Source organism: Arachis hypogaea, chromosome 20, assembly GCF_003086295.3.
Source record: "Arachis hypogaea cultivar Tifrunner chromosome 20, arahy.Tifrunner.gnm2.J5K5, whole genome shotgun sequence".
NCBI classification, from domain to species: Eukaryota; Viridiplantae; Streptophyta; class Magnoliopsida; order Fabales; family Fabaceae; genus Arachis; species Arachis hypogaea.
The window spans coordinates 139324299-139346021 of NC_092055.1; the positions used below are offsets into that span (position 1 = coordinate 139324299).

The following is a 21723-nucleotide window of genomic DNA, read 5'->3' on the forward strand; positions in this document are numbered from 1 at the left end:
GACATTTTTAGAATAAAAATTCATAGATTAATCTTAAGCATTTGCAAATTCATATATAAGAAACTAGTCAATAAGTCTCTTGTTTTTCCTCTATTTTTTGAAAGATTTAATTTTCTTGTAAAAACATGTCACACATATAAATTTATGTATTTTTATATCATAAAAAGTAAATGTTTTTTAATTTATTATTTTAATGATTATCTAAATAAGCTTTAATAAAATTATTATATAAAATATTTTATATTATTATTACATTAAATATATAATTTTTTAATATATTTATATAAAAATAATAATTAATATTTTTAAATTTTAAATATCATTCAACATGTAAACAAAACAGAGAAAATTTTTAATGTAAGGCATTCTTCGATTCATTACTAATTTATTATATAAATTTAGATAAAAACTCACATATATTTATTTTTTATGTAAAATTAATAAATAAAAAAATTAATTAATAATTTAATATATTTAATTAAATTATCGTTTAATAAATTTTAATTATTAATTTTACGTAAATATATCTACACGTGAGTCGGTATTATAAATTTATGGAAAAATACCTCATACGCGGTATGATTCCCTCCCAAACTCCACCACTCAAATCTAGCAAGCGAAGCAGCCATTCCGTTCCATGCAATAACAACCTCATCCGATTCATTCGACCGGCGATGCCTACCCTCACCGATCGCCGCCGTGTGTCCCCGGACATCGACCTCGACTCCGCCGAGCCGCTGAACTCCGAGCCGGAAATTGACACAGCTCCGACCAACAAAACCCGCCGCCTCGCCGGAAAAAACGGCCTCCGCCACCGCCCTACTCGCCAACGATCTCTCACCAGAGACATCGGTCACGTCGCCGCCGAAACCTACTTGGTCACTAGCCTCACATTCACGCTTCTTCAGTATCTCGGGTACCTTCTCCTTCTACTTCATAACTTCATTTTTGTTTCTTAATTTGTGGCTTCTAAATTGGTAGTGAAATGCTTACTTGTTCGTAAATAGAATAATAGTTAAACTTTGTTTTTTTACTCAATTCAAAATTTAAATGTATTGTGATGTGAATTTTTGTTACTCGTGTGTAATTTTGTGGTGTGTAGACGATTTTCAATTTTTAATTTTTGATTTTTTCATTCAGGATTGGTTACCGCTGGATTAAGCAATTACTTGCCCTTGGATGTTACGCCATGCTTCTTATGCCTGGATTTCTACAAGGTTTGTTTTAATCTTAGGATTCATATGTGATGTACTTTGACCCTAAAGATCTAATAATTAATCTCTTTTTCTATGTATATTTATTTTTTATTATTATTTTTTAGTTACTTCGTAGGGTGTATTTGTAGTCATTGAATGAATTTAGTTCAATATTATATGGTTTTATACTTTTGCAGTTCTTTCTTATCTTCAATAGTGTTATTGTGGTAATAATTTAGTATATCTTAAGCTTTCTAATTTTAGTTAGGCAGCTTGAGCTTCTTAGATATTATCTTGCTCATTCTGTTTTTAAGTAAAATATATATATCCCCCAAGGATAATCTTGCTTTATCATGTTTTGATTCCATTGTTGATAATGTAGAAACTTGGTTCTTTCTGTGCTATATGCTGCCATCTATCATGCCGTGCTAGGTGGCAATCTACACAGGACATTTTGTTTGCAGTAATATTGATCATGGAAAATGGATCTACTGTTTATTGGTTTGTTTGCTTGTTTGTTTGTTTTGTTTGTTTACTTTCTTTTATTTTCTTCTTACTGTTGACTTGCTGCAGTTGCATACTATTATTACTTCACGAGCAAGGTAAAGCGAAGCATTGTTTATGGGGATCAACCAAGAAACAGGTAATTTGAAATGCTTGTAAATCTATGAATCTATCTTGTGATGTTGGTAATTCCATGTATTGTGTTTTCTGCTCAATATTCTTTCTAAATTTGGATTTTTTTTCAGGTTGGATTTGTATCTACCGGCTGATATTGATAAGCCCAAGCCAGTTTTGATATTTGTAACTGGAGGAGCATGGATTATTGGGTGAGTGGTTTGAACTATCTGCATAATTTTCTTTTAGTTGATGTGTCAATTTTATTTTATGGGGCACTCGTTTCTTTAATCCTTTTTATGTCAAGCATTTCCGTCTCTGCAATGGCACACTGCTTTTACTTCAATTAAGTAGTATATCAGGTCATTGTAATTGAATCTTAAAATCATAAAATAATGCGTATTACTTTGTTGGTATAACAGTCAGTCAGAAATCTTCTTCACTTATGACCAAACTAATTGGTCTCCATGAGACGCAAACAATTTAGTTGTGGTTATGATATGACACATTAGTGTCGTCTAAATGGTATTGCCTCCTAGGTAAAGGCTTTGTTGTTTCATCTATCTATATCTTTGAAGATTAAGTGATGTCTGTTGGATTTTGATTTAGGTATAAAGCGTGGGGATCCCTTTTAGGACTACAGTTGGCAGAAAGAGACATTATAGTGGCATGCATTGATTACAGGTACCTGGTCTCAGTTCCAGCAGTGCAAGATTGAATCTACAATTTTCCTTTGGTCCGACTTGCTCTATGTTTGAGGTATTCTAATGGAGTAATGGACAAGTTGGGTGCTTTTTGTAATCTACGTTTAAAGGAATTTAGTCAAAGCTATTTATAACAACATTGATTTTTCTTAGAGGCTATAGCTTTTTCTTTCTTAAACATAAAATGTTGTTCAGAGGTGCATGCATATCTTAAGTTGAGTTGTTTGTTGTTTCATAAAATGTTGGAGTAAAACAGCATCACACTTAAGATAAGCATAGTCATTGTTGTCTGTTGACATCTTAAACAATTTAATAGCTTTGACTTTTATAGATTTGTTGCACTGTAGAACTCAGCTTTCTATTAGATACATCGTCACATTTAACTTGCAATGTTTATTCTATGTTTTTTACTTAATATATCTTCATTTACATGTGATGCAGAAATTTTCCTCAAGGAACAATCAGTGACATGGTAAATGATGCTTCTCAAGGAATCTCTTTTGTCATCAATAACATAACTAATTATGGAGGCGATCCTAATAGGTGACATGCTACCATATAAGATACCTTTCCCTTACCTTTAAACATTCAATTTACAGATTGATATGTTTTTCCTTTGTTAAATTTTTAATAGGATATATTTGATGGGGCAATCTGCTGGTGCTCATATTTCTTCTTGTGCTTTACTGGATCAAGCAATCAAAGAAGTTGGAAAAGGAAATAAAGTTTCTTGGAGCATTTCCCAGCTAAAAGCTTATTTTGGTTTATCTGGAGGGTAAGTTGTTAAGTGATGTTATTAGCATTTTATGAGCATAGACTGACTTTTGAGCAATTTTTCAAAATTCAATAATATGATTTTTTCTATATTGTCTAGAAAACGTGGATGGAGTTAATAGGATTTGTTATAGCTGAGATTTTACCCATTTGGTCACGTTTTCTCATTGTTTCACTGAAGAACAAATGTTTTCTTGCTTCTGTTCCTAGATAAAGAATCATGGAAATATCCAAAACTCTTCTTGCAATGGAAAGCACTAGTGGTAACTGGTGATTCTTAATGATTGAATATAAGGAGCATACCCTTCTATTTCGTGATAACTGGTTTGACTGTTAAATCAACCTGTTGAACTATTCTGTTAAAGCATATAGCATTTCTGCTGCACCTACCTAGATTTGCTAGGGTAGGCTTTTGAGCTTTGATGCAACATTGACCATCAATTTTCCATAGTGACTGATTAATGCCACAGAAATAACATCGAAGGGAGTAGGGAATGATCTCTATGGACACTACCTGTGAAATATATGCACCATTTATCCTGTTAAAACCAATAGCATGCTATTCATTTCATTGTATACTATGATTTTGAGGCTGTCAAGCTGGCTCCGCTGAGTGATACTGCTTTTTAAAAATGCTCATTATAGAAAAACAACAGATTTCACATTTGCAGGATATTAAAATTGAATATAGGTGATGCTTTGTGGGCAGTGATTGTATTCAGGGTAGGGAATGGCCATTTCACAAATCATCCTTCAAGATCTTATCCTTTGCTAAATATCAAGATTGGTGTCCTTTGTAAGGAACCTGGTCATTTGGGCTAAGAGAAGTAGATATTCCAGTGTATTTAACCAAAAAAAAGAAGAAATTCTGGTGTATTGATGGTCCCTAAGCTGATATCAGTGTGGTATTAGTGAGGCCCGTATGAAAATGTAACCACAAAAATGAAAGATACAGAGTATATGAGCCAATGGCCTAAACTTTTCCCCTAACCCTCTCACACCACCAATATATAACCATATACCTCTTCTCAACATTTCCTGAAACTTCTTTACTCTAAACAGACTGCTGAATCAGAAATAGTTACCAAAGGGTGCTCATCAATATCTATCATCTAACATTATCTACATGTACAATTACGATAAAGGCTGAATTTGTGATTGACTAGAACTTAACATCCATAAAGCCTAGTTTGGCAAATGGCACCCTCTTACTGCAAAGGCATCAACCTATGAAATATATGATTAGTGACGGAAAAATTATTCAGTTTATACAGCTAGAGATAAAGGGGGATGTAGGAAAACCATGGGAAACTATTAATAGGATAACCATAGAGATTTAAATGTTAACTAGGGTTCAAACATAAAGATGATTTATGATAGAACACTATGACATCATTTGATCAATGTAGCCTAGCTCAACTAGTGGAAAAAGGATGTTTCGTTGTGTTTCATGTTGTAAAGTGATAGAAAATTGGTGGAGTCTCTTCATTTGAAAATTGGACTATTGTTCCATAAGCCTTTTCATGATATTATCAAGGCAACTTGATTTAAGAAAACAACAAAAGGGTTGTTTCAGGCTTGTTTGGTGTTAAGAAACTGTGTTTGTTAATTATGTTCACTGACTAGTTGTTACGTAATATGTACATGTCAAAGGATCATCTGCTAACCCTTTCAATACAAGTCTGCAGATATAACCTACTGGAATTAGTTGATCACTTCCACAATCGTGGCTTGTATCGTTCTATTTTTCTAAGGTGCGTACCAAATAACTGAGTTCCACTATAGCTGGAATTTAAAGATTTTTTTCCTCCTTAACAACTTTGACTTGTTTTATAGTATCATGGAAGGTGAAGAATCTTTGAAGATATTTTCTCCTGAAATCAAAATTCAAGATCCATGCATCAAAGAATCTATTCCTCTCTTGCCTCCTATATATCTGTACCATGGAACTGCTGACTATTCCATACCATCAGTTGCAAGGTTAGTATATAGACTTGAAATTCAGTTGTCTTTTAATGCATTGCAACTTTCTTCAATATACTTATGTATTTTCATAAAAAAAATGCTGGTGGCTGTTGGTTGTGTCCTAATGGATTTAATTAAGTTTCATTATAGCTACATAAAGTTATAAACTGCCTAATGCAAGCCTTTTCAGTTTTCCTAACCTGGGAGTGAGTATATAAAATTTGCAACAAAGAATGGGAGAGGTAGAGTTTGATGACTGTTTTTATCGCGAAAATAGATAAATTTCATGCTATTACGCGCCCTTTCATTTATACATAATCTTATGTTATTTCTATGGACAGAATACCATAATGGGAATGTTATACTTTATAAATGAAAATTTCAATTTGATGGAAAACAAGCACATGATCGGTTGTAGTAGTAAATATCCTTCCACTTAACCAATGGTCTGGGTAGAGGCATGAACCCCCCCCCCCCCCCCAAAAAAAAAAACAAAAAAAGCAAAAAAAAAAAAGGAGGAAACTCCAATGCCCAAACAGGAATACCTCCAGTGGTTTGCTAATTTTTGTTTCCTGAATTTTGACAAATATTTACATCGAAGAGTCTTTTTTATGTTTTTTTTTTTGTTGAAATCCTTGTACTAATAAGTTATTGTTTGCAGTGAACGGTTTGCCGAAGCTCTTAAGAAGGCAGGAGCAAGTGTTGAGCTGATTCTCTATGATGGGAAAACTCATACAGATTTGTTCCTCCAAGTAAGTGAAAAGATATAACAAATCAGATTCTCTTGTATTTTATTTAAAAAATTTTGACTTAATACAAACTCAAATACTCGGTATACTTCAAATTTTTTGTTTTGAACATTTCATTATGTAAACTCAATCTTCCTTTTGCTTTATAGTGCCAGCTACTAACAATGAACTTATTTCTCAACCATGCTGTGTTCAGGATCCGTTGCGAGGCGGCAAAGACGACCTATTTGATCATGTAGTTTCTGTGATACATTCCAATGACAAAGATGCTGTTGCAAAGGGTACAACTGCAGCACCAAGAAGAAGATTTGTTCCTGAGATTTTATTACAGATGGCTCGCAAGATCAGTCCCTTCTAAGCTTTGGTACCTTTCAGGGTCCTCATCATCTATTGGCCTTTCTCTCATTCATCTTGTACTTGATCGAAAGTAGGGGGTTTAAAAGATCAAGAACTTAATCCAAACCAGAAATTAAAGCATGCCCACCCTTATTTGTTATAGTGCTTGTTCATGAAATTCTCGTCTGCGTTTGTTGTATTGTATGTAACTATGTATATACCTCAATATTTCATTGATTAACCATACTTCTAGTGAGAAATAGTTCGAGATACCTTATAAGTTTACTTCCTATTTTATTGATTAACCATATTTCTTCATGTTACAGTTGTATTTACATGTATTTATCACCATATGTTATATTTATGTACTTTTCCTTGTTAGCAGATTAATCTAGTTATGAGTGGCGTATACTTTGCCTAAAAATAATCTTTTCGCTCTCTTTACATCCAACACAATAAAAAATAAAAATATAGAAAAGAATATATTGTCTATTTTTTAGTGCTTTTATTTGTTAAAAACTGGTCATATTTTCTTAATACAAGTACTATGTGTAATATATTTAAAAATAAGTAATTTATATGCTATCATCCTACTCATTTTGTAACTAAAATTTCTTTTTAAATTTCATTCTCCTTATTTACCTCTGAAAATATTGTAAACATTCTTATAAACAAATATTATCAAATATAGACATTTTTATTTCTATTCATTTTTTAATGGGATGTTTGTCGGTCTTAAATTTGTTTGAGTCGATCAATTCTAGTAACTTCAGCACATATAACCGGCAAATAGCCAAATACATAGTTAACGTTCTTTAAATTAGTTTTTAAATTTTTTTTTTAATCAAATTCATCCTCTAAAGATTTTAAATAAAATGCATTAGTCTCTTTGTTATTGTTGTGATAAGATCTTATGTGGATGTCCATTTTCAATATAGCTTGGTTTATCAAGGATCCCTCTATTTATTCTAGTTTAAAAAATGTTATCATGTGCACCTATAAATTCTCTTAATAAAAACACACACCAACAATAAATATTCTCTTCTTTCTTTCTACACTATTAATATCTCTCTCTTTATATTTCTTTATTTTATTTGTTACCTCTTTCTTATTTATTTATTTAGTTATTTTATAACACGTTATCAGCACGAAACTCTAACGAAATTTTAGGAAGACTCCGGGTAACAAATTTTCATTATGTCGAAATTCTCTTATCTTGAATATAATGTTTTTGATGTATTTGGAAACAATTATTTATCATGGATACTAGATGTTAAAATTCATCTTAATTTAATGGATCTTGGAGATACCATTAAGGTTGAAAATAATACATCCCAGAAGGATAAAGTCAAAGCCATCATTTTTTTTTTTTCGTCGTCATCTTGACGTATGATTGAAAAATGAATATCTCACATTAAAAGATCCTGCAGATCTGTGGAAAGGCCTTGAAAAAAGGTATAATCATCAAAAGACGGTGATATTTCCTCAAACCCGATATGTTAGAAAATTTTTTCGACCTTCTATACCTCGAATGTGCTCCTGCAGCAGCAGTATCGAGAAAAAGAATTTAAAAATATTCTGAGTTAATTTTTTACTTTTTTGTTGCTGAACGCAACAATGAGTTACTTTTGAGAAATTATGAAGCGTGTCCAGCTGGCGCCGCCCCATTTCCTGAAGCAAATGCGGCAAATTATAACCCCAGAAGAGGTAAATGTCAAGATTTTGATAACAAGAAAAATTATGGAAGGAAAAAAAATTATGAAGAAACGTATTCTCCTGTAGTGGATGCAATACATTGCGTTATTTGGTCAGTTTATCTGCATATCATAAACTGCATATGCATTTAATGGATGTGGTAACAACTTATTTATACGGCTCATTAGATCGGGATATCTATATGAAACTCCTTGAAGGACTAAAGATATCTAAATCATCCAATGAATATTCACAAGGGTTATACTCAATCAAATTGCAAATATCTTTATACGGTCTAAAGCAATCTAGACGAATGTGGTATAATCGTCTTATTGAGTATCTGGCTAAAATGGATTCAAGAATGATGATATATGCCCATGTGTTTTCATAAAGAAATCTGCATCTGGGTTCATTATAATTGCTGTGTACGTTGATGATTTAAATATCATTGGAACTCCTGAAGAGATTCCAACAATTATAAAAACTTTAAAAGAAGAGTTTGAGATGAAAGATCTTGGAAGAACTAACTTTTGTCTCGGCCTGCAGATCGAGCATATAAAAAATTGGATCTTTATTCATCAAACAACATACACAGATAAGATCTTGAAAATATTTTATATAGATAAGTCACATCCCTTGAGTACCCCAATGATCGTAAGATCTTTGGATGTGGAAAATGATCAATTCCGTCCTAAGGAAGAGAATGAAGATATCCTTGGTCCTGAAGTACCATATCTTAGTGCTATTGGCGCACTAATGTATCTTGCTAATAATACACGACCTGATATATCATTTGCTGTAAATTTACTAGTAAGATATAGTTCCTCTCCAACCAGAAGACATTGGAGTGGAATCAAACAGATCTTTTGATATCTTCATGGAACGGTTGATATGAGATTGTTTTATCCCTATGGATCCAAGTCACAATTAGTTGGCTATGCAGATGCTAAATATTTGTCTGATCCACATAAAGGGAGATCTCAAACAGAATACCTATTCACATATGGTGGTACAACTATATCATGGAGGTCCACAAAACAGACGATTGCAGCAATATCCTTTAATCATGCTGAAATACTAGCGATACATGAAGCTAATCGCGAGTGTTTTTTGGCTGAGGAGTGTGATCCAATATATTCTGTCATCATATGGACTGATTGATCAAAAGATAGCTCCAACTGTCCTGTTTGAAGATAATACAGCATGTATTGCTCAACTTAAAGCGGATATATCAAAGGTGATAGAACAAAGCATATTTCTCCCAAATTCTTTTTCACTCATGATCTTCAAAATCAAGGGACAATTGATGTCCAACAGATCCACTCAAGTGATAATCTGGCAGATTTATTCACAAAGTCACTCCCAAAATCTTTTTTTGAAGGATTGGTACATCAGATTGGGATGCGCCGATTTCGAGATATAAAATAATGTTGGCAAGAGGGGGAGACTGTACTCTTTTTTTATTGGTCAGGTTTTTTTCTATTGGATTTTTCTTGACAAGGTTTTTAATGAGGCAGTCCCTATCACTAAAGGATATTGTACTCTTTTTCCTTCACTAAAGTTTTTTCCCACTTGATTTTTCTTTAGTAAGGTTTTAACGAGGCAATAATCCTAAATGGTCATCCAAGGGGGAGTGTTGTGATAAGATCTTATGTGGATGCACATTTCCAATGTAGCTTGGTTTATCAAGGATGACTCCATTTATTGTAGTTTGAAAAATGTCATCATGTGCACCTATAAACAGAAATAAAAACACACAGCAACAATAAACATTCTCTTCTTTCTTTTCACACTATTAATATCTCTCTTTATATTTCTTTATTTTATTTGTTACCTCTTCCTTATTTATTATTTAGTTATTTTATAACAGTTATCAGTGCTAAAATTTATTAATGTGATACGTTAAGATATATATATATATATGAATTTTAATTGACTATTAATAAGATAAATATATGAACTTACAAATTAAATCAAATCAAAACTTAATTAAAGGGATAACTTGAGACATTGAAATTCCTCAATTATATATATATATATATAAGAATTTTAATTGACTATTAATAAGATAAATATATGAACTTACAAATTAAATCGAATCAAAACTTAATTAAAGGGATAACTTGAGACATTGAAATTCCTCAATTTCGGATTGATTTAATTTAATTGGGACACTCTACTATACAGATTAAAGTGGTATAGAGAGAGAAAATAAATTCTTTTTATAGTTATTTTTTATTATTTTATTATTATTCAAAGTGTGGGTCATACATTTTTTAATCTCTCTTTCATCCCATCAAAAAAGAGATTTGTAAACTTACATATTTATCGTATAATTCACTTATTATATTAGTTGCAAATTAGGACTATTAAATGTGTGTTATGGCGTCACTTTAATAAATTTTGTCGTTAGCTAACGCAAATTACGAAAAGATTAAAATGACTAACTTAAAATTTTTGGAGGATAAATTTAATTAAAAATATCTTTCGAGTACTAATTTAAAAAATAAGTGATGTTTTGAAAACTAATTTAATAATTTATTCTATTAAATAATTATAAATAACAATTAAGAAGACATAAATCCTTTTCCAAGCACTACATAAATTATCAAAAGGTAACACGAAAATTGTTTAATAAAAACACAAATTTCTGGGAACATTTCAACTAAATAGATAAAATTCAACTTTCAAAGTAAAAATCTGGCAGCGTTTCAATTTTATTATTTATTTATAGCAAAAAAAAATTTTAACGATAAGCGTAGTGAGTAGTAAATTAGTGACTAGTGAGTAGTGAGCCTATAGTTTTATATATAAAAGATATTTTTAATGAAAAATAAAAAAAAATGTGTATATTAAAACACTAGAATTTCCTAACCCTAACGCTGACATATTATTCACTTCTCCTCTTTCTCCTCACACCCTCTTCGGTCGCCACTCTGCCGCCCTCTCCCTCGAGCGGCTTTGCTGGTCTGCTCCACTTCAATCGGCTCCGGCGATCTCACCGGAACTCCTCCTCGAGCTTTGCCGTCTTCGGTCGTCGAACTATCCTCCTGGTACTGGTTTCTGCCGTTGTTTACTGGTTATTGCATTGTTTTTGTTGCTGCTATTTAAAGTTTAACACTTGTTGTTACTGTGGATTATATTTTGAACCCTAATTTATTACATTGTTATTGTTGCTACGGTTTCTCACTTAGTACCGCTAGTTTTGCTGCTGCTGTTTTTTTAAACTGCCATTGTTATTGCGGATGCTGTTTTTATTTTTAATGGTTTTACTTGCAAAGTTTGGATATAATTTTAACACTGAAAATGATGAAAGTTTTGTAACATTAAGGGCAGTTTTGCTCCCGAACTGGATGGGAAGTCTTACTTAGATGTCTTGAGAATATAGTATGAAGACTGATGTTAATTTAAATTTAAATGCTTGTGGTGAAGATTGTAATTAAGGAATGTAATTAACGTATAAGGCTCAGCTAGACCTGTTACATTCTCTAATTTAATTTGTTTTGTGAAGTATGTTTATTTGTTACTTTGGATTACTGTTCTAGCTTGATGGTATGAGCAATATATTGGAAATAGGAAATCATTCTTTGCTCCTGTCTTTAGCTTGTCAAAGAATTAATTAGGCAAAGTAGGTGTTATATTTATTAGAGTTTGTGGATGTTAAGAGTTTGGTGGGGTCTTTAAAACTGAGAAGACTAATAAAGTGATGAAGTTTTCATTTTACAGATCCAAACTCCGTTGACAAAGGTGAATTAATTTGTTCTTCGTTCTTTGCAGTTTCTCTTGCTAATAGCCAACTATGGTGAAGGCTGTGAAGCACTACAGACCTCCGGTAAGTACTTCATACACTTGGTTTCATTCTACCTCAGTATTTTAATCCGGTGGTGTGTGTGTTTTGTTGTTCGTATTGGTGTTTCCCTGTAAACAGTAATTAATGTCTATACCGAAAGAAGAGGAAATAGATTTTGACTTTTTTTTTTTCTTGTGGCAGGGGAAGAAAAAGGAGGGCAATGCAGCCAAGTTTGTTACTAGGTCACAAGCACTCAAACAACTGCAGATCAATCTACCCCTTTTCAGGTATCTTCCACATATATGAATCAGTCTAAGGTGCCCTTGTAGGAATTATCTAAGGTTCAACTTTATCCTTCTGTACTGTACTGTACTGTACACCTATTCTTACATTGGATTTTGTGAATATTAGGAAACTATGCATTTTGAAGGGTGTAACTCCTAGAGAGCCAAAGAAGAAGTTCAAAGGAACTCATCAGACTTATTACCATGTGAAGGATGTTGCCTTTCTTCATCACGAACCTTTGCTTGAAATACATAGAGAGATAAGAGTACATGAGAGGAAAATAAAGAAAGCAGAGGCAAAGAAAAACCTTGAACGTGCAAAAAGGCTGCGGGAGAAGACACCTAAACCCAAGATAGATAGGATTATTCGTCAGAGGTTTGTTTGTTTTGGTGGTCTTGATATTCTATCCTGTAGCTGGTGATGAATTTCCAGTTTATTAGATTTTCCTATGAATTATAGGTACCCAAGATTTGTGGATGCACTTGGGGAACTAGATGACTGTCTTTCAATGGTGCATCTTTTTGCAGCATTACCTGCCGCTGAGAGCAAAAAAATTGATATAGAATGTGTCCATAAATGTAGAAGGTATATAATCAGAATTTGAGAAATTTGAGTTAGTTTATGAGAAAGATTTTAGGCCTTTGTGTCTAATTCTTTCATTTCCTAAGTATTTTTTTTCCAAAAAGGTACAATATTATAGGGCTGTGATATTTTTATTGATTTCTCTTGTTCTTGTGGCTTACCTATGTTAGATTGGCACACGAATGGCAAGCATTCATATCTCGCACTCACAAACTGAGAAAAGCATTTGTATCTGTCAAAGGCATATACTACCAGGTACCAATTGCGGTAAATATAATGTTCATTAATTAATCCGGTGAGCATCATTTGCCTTATGTAAGAGGTTTTTGCAGGCAGAGGTTGAGGGTCAGAAGATAACGTGGTTGACTCCTCATTCACTACAACAGGTTGTGTCTGATGATGTTGACGTCATCACCATGCTAAATTTTCTGCAATTGTATGAGGTTAGTTTCATATTAATGTTTATATTTGTTCTTCATAATATTAAACCATTGATAACCTTGTTACCTGAATTAATAGGATTATATTTCTGTGAATTCTAATGTTGTGAATATTTCATTGAAATAGTTATTAGTATTGTGTAAGGATCATGTAATGCCAACGTTAGGTGCCTACACCTGTGGCGTGTCTGTCTATTGTATTGGTTGTGCATGTTGTAATCCATTGGTGGTGGAATACATCTCTATTTTGGTTTGGTTGTGATGTTGAGTTCATTAATTTATAATCTGCCATGATGAATTTTGCTGTAGCCTCTTCTTGGTTTTGTGAATTTCCGGCTCTATCATTCCATAAATTTGAAGTATCCCCCTATACTAGATCCTCGGTTGGAAGCTTTGGCAGCAGGTAGTGTTTTCTTTAACTTATGTGAAACTCTCAACTTCAATTGCTGCAGGTATTTTATGAATAATGTTGTGTATAATTTTCTTTTCAAATTATGCAGATCTTTACGCTTTGTCAAGATATGCCAATGCCAATGTCAATGCCATACCCTCTGTAGTCAATTCTGAAGCATCCCAGGTAGCTGAGTCTGAGCAAGGTGATGCCAAGCCAAAAAGGGATGATATTGAACATGAAAAATCTGAACTAAGACTTGCTCAACTTCAGCATCAACTTCCTACAAATGAACCTGGTGCACTAATGCAACTTGTTGAAGAAGCTGCTTCTGAGGAAGAAGAGGATCAAGATACAAGAGAATGTAAAAATCTCTTTAAAGATCTGAAATTCTTCTTGAGCAGAGAAGTGAGTTACTGTTTCCAAGAGATTCCGGATACATAGTATTTGCTAAGTTATGTTTTGTGTTATCTAACAATTATTTAGAAAAAAGGTTTCAGTGAGGATGTTAATAATTAAAATATTGAATAATTCAAATAAAAACTTATAGAACATACCAACAATTCACGTTCCATATTATCTAGTTATGTATTGTTTGAATGTGTCAGGTTTTGTAAGGACCTTGTTTTAAAATTTCTGCTAGATTCTATTAGATAGCATTAGATTTGTTGGAGGGTTGGTTCAACCTGTAAAGATTGTAAGAATTTATGAAATAATCTTGTCTTGGGTTATTGCATAGATTCTTTAATGCTTTGCTGGTAGACTTCTGTTGGCAGGTTATCTGCAATTACCATTGTAAGACCTTTTTGAGACTCATGCCATGCCAAACCTTGGAACAGGACAACCTTGTATTTGTTTGTAGCAAAAGAAAAGATTGCCTAAAGATAATCACCATATTTCGAATTGGAAAAATGAGATTTTTTTTATATAATCCTAGCATGGTTAACCTATTCTTTTTCAATGCTTTGAAAAATGTGAACATGTTGTGTTGTGACTTTATGACATGATTTTGTATGCTTCAGTGTTACAACATGACTACTGTTGAAATTGTTAATCAATAATGGATGCCATTTTATATAATACAATCCATCATACCAAACTATTTTTGAAGTTTTTCTTGAGGCTGTATCTCCTTCCGAGATTAATTTTGCAACCATTATCAAGGTGTTCCAACATTTTAATACTAATCATGTTTAATTTGGCTTAATCTTTTAGGTACCAAGGGAATCATTGCTTTTTGTCATTCCTGCTTTTGGTGGTATAGTTTCCTGGGAAGGAGAGGGAGCACCTTTTCAGGAATCTGACCAGAGCATCACACATCAGGTTTGTTTTTCTTACTATCTTCTAGGATTAGGTGACTTGTTATACCTTATGATGTCAACTCACTTAGCTATTGGTTTCAATTTTAAGATTGTTGACAGGGATGCACAAGGACATAAGTTCCTCTCAAGAGAATATGTTCAACCACAGTGGGTATTTGACTCTGTGAATGCGCGGATTATTTTGCCAACAGTGGATTATATGGTTGGAAGGTAATTTCATAGTTTTGATTTACTGAGTTGTCTCCGATGTGCTGTGTTTTAGCTATTTATTTGCAACATCTATCTTCTATATTGTCTAGATGTACATGTACTTTGTTATATGGGCTTGTTGTTTAGTTTGTGTAAACATTTTTTTGTTTGCATTTTACACTTGGATAAAATAGACACAATTCCAAATCCATCACTTTGTGTTATATAGAACACCAATTCAACTTCTTTATTGTCCTTACTGAGTCATTAACATATAGTGGTGTTCAAGATTCAACCCAATCCTGACCTGTAGCATGTTTTTTTAGGCTCAGGTTTCTTGTTTTTACCCGGTGCCATTTTTGGGTCAGGTTTGGGTCATATGCTTGGGGTAGACCCAATCCAACCCAAAGGCGTATGTTATACCTAAATACTTTTTATATTATATAATACTATATTTTCTATAAAATAATTTATTCTGGTTAAATGTTCTGTTAAATTTTATATTTAATTGTAAAATTTTATTAATTTGTTATATATAATTAAATGTCGAGTCGACCCGGTCTAATTTGGTCCTTTCTGGTTAGGGTCAGGTCCGGGTCTAGCTAAACCTGGCCCCGACCCATGTACACTATTATAACATGAAGGAACTGCTCTGATATCTAATCCATGTAAACTACCAAAATGACACTTGGAAGGTATGAACTACAAAAAGATTTGACAGGTTTAAAAACGTGATGAATATTACAAAGACACAATGTTTTTACAAGTGTCAAATGGCTTTTGTATTTGGTTAAGGGCTTGGGCATTTGATCTATATTTTCAACATTTGGATAACTATTTACATTGTGCATGTGAGAATACGGAGCAAAATTTGATCTCAATACCTTTTTCTTCAATTTTCTAGGGAACTTTTTGGTCATTTACAAAAAAGATCGCAAAAAAGAAATTCACTTGGCATAAACTCTCTAGATTTTAATGATGGAAGGTCTTATTTTTCTAATCATAATTGCAAAAAGTCATATCAAAATTCAATATTCTAAAGCTCTTGTTGAGAATATATAGCTAATCTAGTTTTTTTTGTCACATTTTAAACTCTTTCAAGGGCTTATTTGTCATATCTTTCAGGGTTAGTTTTTTCAGTGGCATGAATTTTTGGGTACGTTTGCGATAGTTTACCCTGTAATGTCAATGTATGTGTACTTCAATCTTAACAATAATTTTTCATTTTGGTCAATAGGATACCTCCTCCACACTTGTCGCCTTTTATTGATTACGAGGAAGAAGGAGCATATATTCCTGACTATGCAAAGACTATTAAACAATTGCAAGCTGCCGCCAGAAAAGAAGTCCTTCCACTCCCAGGTGTTGGAAAAGAAGATCTGGAAGACCCTCAAAATATTCTGGTTGAAGGTATTATGGATCGGGCAGAGGCCAACCAAGCAGCTCAAAGAAAGCAAAAGGTATGCATATTCTTGGATCGGTGTACAGTTACGATACAATGAGTGGAGCCCTGAAGTCGATATTTTTAGATTTATTCGGGTACTCAAGTATTTCAATTCCAATGGTTGCATTGCAGATGATGATGCTAGAGCAGCAATACCATAATGATTTGAAAAAAGAACTTCAAGGTGTTACGAATGGTAAAATGGATTCCAATGTTGATAAACAACTCTCAACTGGAGAGATACAAACTCGGGAAGAATCCACTGCCAATGCTCAGCAAAAGGATGATGCTGACGACATGGGTACACTTATGATGTCTCGTAAAAAGCGGAAGCTATTGGAAGCCATGAAGGTAAAGCTTTCTATCCCTTGTTTTGTATACCGAGTTGCTTAGGCTTTTCTTCTAGCACTGCATAAGTTTTGGTACTATCCTGTGTCAGACACACTAGCGAATGTATCCCATAACTACAAAACTTATATAGAAAGTGGTAAGAATTTAATCTGCAATATAGTGTTAAGATAATATGGTATGACCTGGTACTGTCAAATAAATCAAGGAAACAAGTAGTGTCTTAATTCATGGCGATGGTATTGCTTGTGTGTTATTTCTTTTTTCCCCAATCAATTAATTATGTGCCTGAACTTATGGTTGCAAAGTTGCAGGTTTACTTTAAATTCTAACTATTTTCCTCTGACTCTTTTTATTTTAATGTCATTCAGATGTCGAATGAACGGAAGCAGGCTAAAAATGATCTCATTAAGCAACGGAAAAAGAAAATAGACGAAGCTCATAAAAAGAGCTGAAGGGATCTGCATTCTGGTGCAGGATACAATTTTGACTTCATTATGCAATGTATTTGCTAATTTAAATGAATGCTTTGTTTGTTATAGGAACTTGACGATAATTTTAGTACTGCTCTTTTTGTAGTCAGTAATGTAACTGCATTTTCTCTCCACAGGCCGCAGAAACAACTGGTTTGTTTTAAATATTAGTTTTCTAGGTATTGGAGCCCTATCTAGTATCTAGTTTCCCCCTTCCCCGCTTTGCGTTTTTGTTGCAATGCATTATTTTTTGGTTCCTAGCGGTTGTGCCAAAAATTAAAACTTTTATTTCATTTTGCCCCCTAATGTTTTCAAACTATTGATATAACTTCTGTTAAATTTATTAATTGAAAATGCTAAGATTTGCAACTGAACGAAAACGAAAACCAATTACTTACGTTTTAAGTTTATTTAAAATAATTAAATATAAAATAATTTTAAGTTTATTTTTTTATGTTTTAAGTTTATTTTTAAAGAGTTTAATTAAGTTATTTATTTAAACTGAGTCTAATTTAATTGATAAAATCATTTGGAGATAAATTTGACAAACGACCAATTTTTTAAGAAATACTACTAACTTATTTTGACGTTTCATGAATTTTGGTGATTTTAGAGAATAGGATAGGAATACCCCCGAGACTATTATTCTCCACCTTTATATATTATTTGGATTGAGGAAATTTGAAGAGAAAAAAAAATTGAAAGGGACAAAATAGGTAGAAAATTAAAATTTTTTTTATTTGGATTGAAAGAGAAAATAAAGTAAAAAAAAGAAATAGTGTAGAGTCCATTAAAATATTTTCTCTAAAGATAAGATGAAAATAGAGAAAAATGTGCAAACATTAATAAAATTATATATTTATTTTTTATTATTAATAAATTATAATTTATATATAATATAAATAAGGATATTAATATAATTTTATGTCTTTATAATTTTTTCTCACTTTTTTTTATCCAAATAATTTTTTTTTTACTTTTTCTCTATTTATTTTTTTCTTATCCAAACAACACGAAAAAATCACCTTTTTTTTTTTATTTTCTTTCTTCTTATTATTTTTTTTTTCTTATATCAAAACAAAGAGCGGAGATCCCCAAGTGAGAAATATTGACATCTCTACTATTTCCTATTTATTAAAAGTCAAGTAATTCGTAGTTGAGCTTAAACCCATGATCCCTCCTCAGGGCTCTATTCAGATATTTTTCATGGGTCCGGTTTGGTTATCAAAACATGCTTAATATAGTTGTATAGTATATAACCAAATTGGATTGGTCTTGTAATACTTTATCACATAAAGTTTTATGTTTAAGCCATAAAATAAAGGTGGTGTGCTATTACGACCTCTAAAAAATAAAATATATACATAAATGTAGTTAAAAAAATTTGTAACTAAAAATCTTGAAAAAAAAGTCTAAACAAAAACTACAAAAAGAAAAGTGCATTATACTCGAAAATGTAAAATTGGAGAAAAGACAAGAGTAAGACATGAATATATACAAAGAGTCGAGTACCAAAAAACAAAAATACAGAATATCGAGCTCCGGATGCAACCTGTAAAGTTAAGGCTAGTTGGAGTATAAATACATATATAAGCATAAGTATATATCTCAAAGTAACTCAACATGCATAAAAAAAAAACACCTAGTTCTCCAAAAAGCTTCCAAGAAGATTAAACATCATATATATATATATATATATATATATATATATATATATATATATAACTTTTCAACTACGCTTGCCATAAGAACCTCCAGATGCTCATCGAGGCACATCTCAATCTATATTTGAAAACAACATAGCTATGGAATAAGAATTGGAGGTTCTAAGTATGGTAATGGTGCCTATATACATAATATATAAGGTCTTAGAAAAGTCAGAGACGATCCTAGAACTCCAACACTCAGATTTAAATCTTAAAGTTTATAAATTGAAAACCATAAGCGGAGTAGGTTATCTAAGGTTCTTATTTCTAATTCCTTTCTAACTTAAGCCCTAATTTTCGCCTTCCTCAAATTCTCCAAAACTCCGGTGTACAGACAAGTAATACAAACAAAGCAAATACAAGTAGGATACAGATACAACAAGTATTAAATATAGCAAGTAAGCATACTAATCACATAGGCAAGCCCAATTAACGCACAATCAAACAAAACACACATATGCATATGATGTATGCCTGCCCTATAGCTGAGGAGTCTCATATGTTGGTTATATAGCCAACCTCGGTCCCCACCATCTGCGGGAGGTAAACCACCTCGATCCCCACAGACGTTTTCAATTGGAAAACAGCACACACGTGGACGGTGAATAACCACGATCCCTACAAAACAATTTCTTATCAAATCTAGTGGGCGGTAAATAACCACGATCTCCACAAAATATTTTTATATCAAATTCATCCTCATCTCACACCTCTCATTCTGTTCATCAATCATTCACACTCAAAACATAATTCTCTTCTTAACTAAATAAAACTTAAAACATAATACTTTTCTTGATAAATTGAAACTCCAACCTAAAATTTTTCTTAATAAATCAAGTTCTAAAACATAATGCATTTCTTTTCTTTATAAGTTGAAGTCAAATAATATAATTCTTTTATCCATACTTATCTAAATAATACTTCAAACCAAATCTCTAATTTTTATAAAAATTTCGACAGCATCTCCTTTAAAATTAGAACTTTCACACAATCAACCGATCCTCAATCTTTCATCACACACACACACACACACATAACTCAACCAATCCTCAATATTTCATCATCTATACTCACATTCATCAACTCCTATTAATAACTTTAATTAACACAATTCCTATAACCAACTCAACAAAATCATCATTCATCGAATCATTCGCAATATAATTTTACATTTTCATCAAGGTTTCTAGCATTAACATATCCCCACATTTTCAACATATCCTATGGTCATCTAGCCTATGTTTTCACAAAAACATTATATATTATCTACGAGAAACTAAAACCATACCTTGACCAATTCCTCCCTAAACTTGTAACACCTCAAAAACCTCTCCTTTCACAAACTCCAAGCTTTCAAATGTCAATTCCTCAAGCTTAATCACCTGGATTTCGTTTCAAATCACCCAATTAAACTCTAAATCAACAAGAACACAGTCTAATTTCACACAATGTCACTATAATTAATATTGAGCTCACTAAATCATCAATTCACAAGGGTTAGGGTTTTTTTACCGTTAACCACGAGTCAAATAGACAAAATCCAATGAATATACACCGCTAGAATTCACCTAAATCATCAAAATCATGTAATTTTTCAATACCCAAATTCTCAACTTTTGAAACTGAATAGAGAAGGTATGAGTGAGAAAATGTAAAGTGCTTACCAAATTCTTCGAAAGATTTTGTAGAGAATTTAGAGATAAACATGTGGTCACTAACAGCTCGTCAATTAGAGCTCCGGATTGAAAGTTACGAACGATTGAATTTTTGGAAGGGTTATGTTGTTTCCTTCCTCTCCCACAAGTTCGACGTGCTTCCAAGGAATTATTAGGGAGAAGAAGGCTGGATCTTGGTTTATATATAAGGCCTTAGGCTCGGTTTGGGTCTGGTTTGACTGGTGCGGTCCGTTAATCTTATTTTGAGTCAAAATCGTTAAAATTAATGTCAAAATTCGTATTTTTAGTATTTCTACTTCTCTAAATCATAAAATTTAATTTTCTAATTTTTTTGAATAATAATTAATTTATTGGCTAATTATTTATTAATTTCGCGAGGTTTACAAGTCTAGTAGTTAGTTCATTAGTTTGTTTGAATAAGTAATTTATTGGCTAAAAACAAATCCTTAAATGAAGCTCCGATTCACGACGGATTAGTCTTTACTGTGTCGGGCTGGTAGATACCATGGAAAAGAAAAATATAGTTGTATCGTATATAATATGGGTTAATAGTCAAATTCGTCCCTGAAAGATCACTCATTTTTTAAACTAGTTCTCAAATGAATTTTTTAGTCATATTAGCCCCTGAAAGATAAAACATAAGTCGAAACTCTTTCTGATACATGGTCATGAGGGCATTTTCATTATTTTAGAGTTAAGGGACAATGACAATCTTGTCACTTTCAAATATTTAAATACTAGAAGAATTGTACCATACTAGTCTTGAACATCAAGAATACCAAGAGTCCGTCTTAAAAACAGTGGCGCTGAAAGGCAACAAGTCATAAGGCCCATTGGGTTAAGGCAGGACAACAAGAAGTCCAATAATGCTTTTCAAATTTAATGGGAGGTATAATTTATTATTAATTTTTGAATATTTTAGGTATTTATTTTAATTTGTTTTGCTGTTAGAATTTGTTGAAAGATTTGATTTCACTTTTAATTTGCTTAGTAGTATTTTTAAGGATTTTAAATTTAAATCAAATATGATCTAATATAAT

At 32.3% G+C, this 21723-nt stretch overlaps 2 protein-coding genes and 1 long non-coding RNA gene across 4 annotated transcripts; 2 read left to right on the forward strand and 1 right to left on the reverse strand.

Moving 5' to 3' along the window:
* Positions 1-342: 342 nt before the first annotated feature.
* Positions 343-6660, forward strand: LOC112783318 (isoprenylcysteine alpha-carbonyl methylesterase ICME). The gene is made up of 11 exons (XM_025826219.3): positions 343-916; positions 1141-1217; positions 1770-1839; positions 1946-2026; positions 2424-2498; positions 2960-3061; positions 3153-3293; positions 4981-5046; positions 5129-5272; positions 5919-6009; positions 6203-6660. Exons 1-11 carry the CDS (start codon positions 555-557, stop codon positions 6362-6364), a joined length of 1371 nt encoding a protein of 456 aa, XP_025682004.2. The 5' UTR covers positions 343-554; the 3' UTR covers positions 6365-6660.
* Positions 6661-10874: 4214 nt separating this feature from the next.
* Positions 10875-17561, forward strand: LOC112782956 (pescadillo homolog). 2 transcript variants are annotated; one of them, XM_025825645.3, is made up of 14 exons: positions 10875-11090; positions 11815-11869; positions 12029-12114; positions 12239-12487; positions 12572-12697; positions 12865-12949; positions 13027-13137; positions 13444-13537; positions 13635-13933; positions 14741-14848; positions 14936-15057; positions 16274-16496; positions 16613-16831; positions 17200-17561. In XM_025825645.3, the coding sequence occupies exons 2-14, from the start codon at positions 11837-11839 to the stop codon at positions 17281-17283; spliced, it is 1839 nt and encodes a 612-aa protein (XP_025681430.1). In that variant the 5' UTR covers positions 10875-11090; positions 11815-11836; the 3' UTR covers positions 17284-17561. The 2 variants fall into 2 exon arrangements, with proteins under 2 accessions (XP_025681430.1, XP_072087717.1); XM_072231616.1 differs by having other exon boundaries at positions 10884-11090; positions 11764-11869.
* A 1497-nt stretch (positions 17562-19058) lies between these two features.
* LOC112786915 (uncharacterized) lies at positions 19059-20815 on the reverse strand. The gene is made up of 4 exons (XR_003194366.3): positions 20672-20815; positions 20520-20575; positions 20296-20389; positions 19059-19625 (listed from the first exon to the last, which is right to left on the reverse strand). It is a non-coding gene; the product is annotated as an uncharacterized lncRNA (long non-coding RNA).
* Between the last annotated feature and the right edge of the window lie 908 nt (positions 20816-21723).

Coding starts and splice junctions, on each gene's coding strand:
- LOC112782956 (XM_025825645.3), top strand. CDS start 11,837: ATGGTGAAGGCTGTGAAGCACTACAGACCTCCG. Junction 11,870..12,028: donor TGAAGCACTACAGACCTCCG/GTAAGTACTTCA, acceptor TTCTTGTGGCAG/GGGAAGAAAAAGGAGGGCAA. Junction 12,950..13,026: donor TCAAAGGCATATACTACCAG/GTACCAATTGCG, acceptor AGGTTTTTGCAG/GCAGAGGTTGAGGGTCAGAA.
- LOC112783318 (XM_025826219.3), top strand. CDS start 555: ATGGAAAAATACCTCATACGCGGTATGATTCCCTCCCAAACTCCACCA. Junction 2,499..2,959: donor GTGGCATGCATTGATTACAG/GTACCTGGTCTC, acceptor CATGTGATGCAG/AAATTTTCCTCAAGGAACAA. Junction 5,273..5,918: donor TCCATACCATCAGTTGCAAG/GTTAGTATATAG, acceptor TATTGTTTGCAG/TGAACGGTTTGCCGAAGCTC.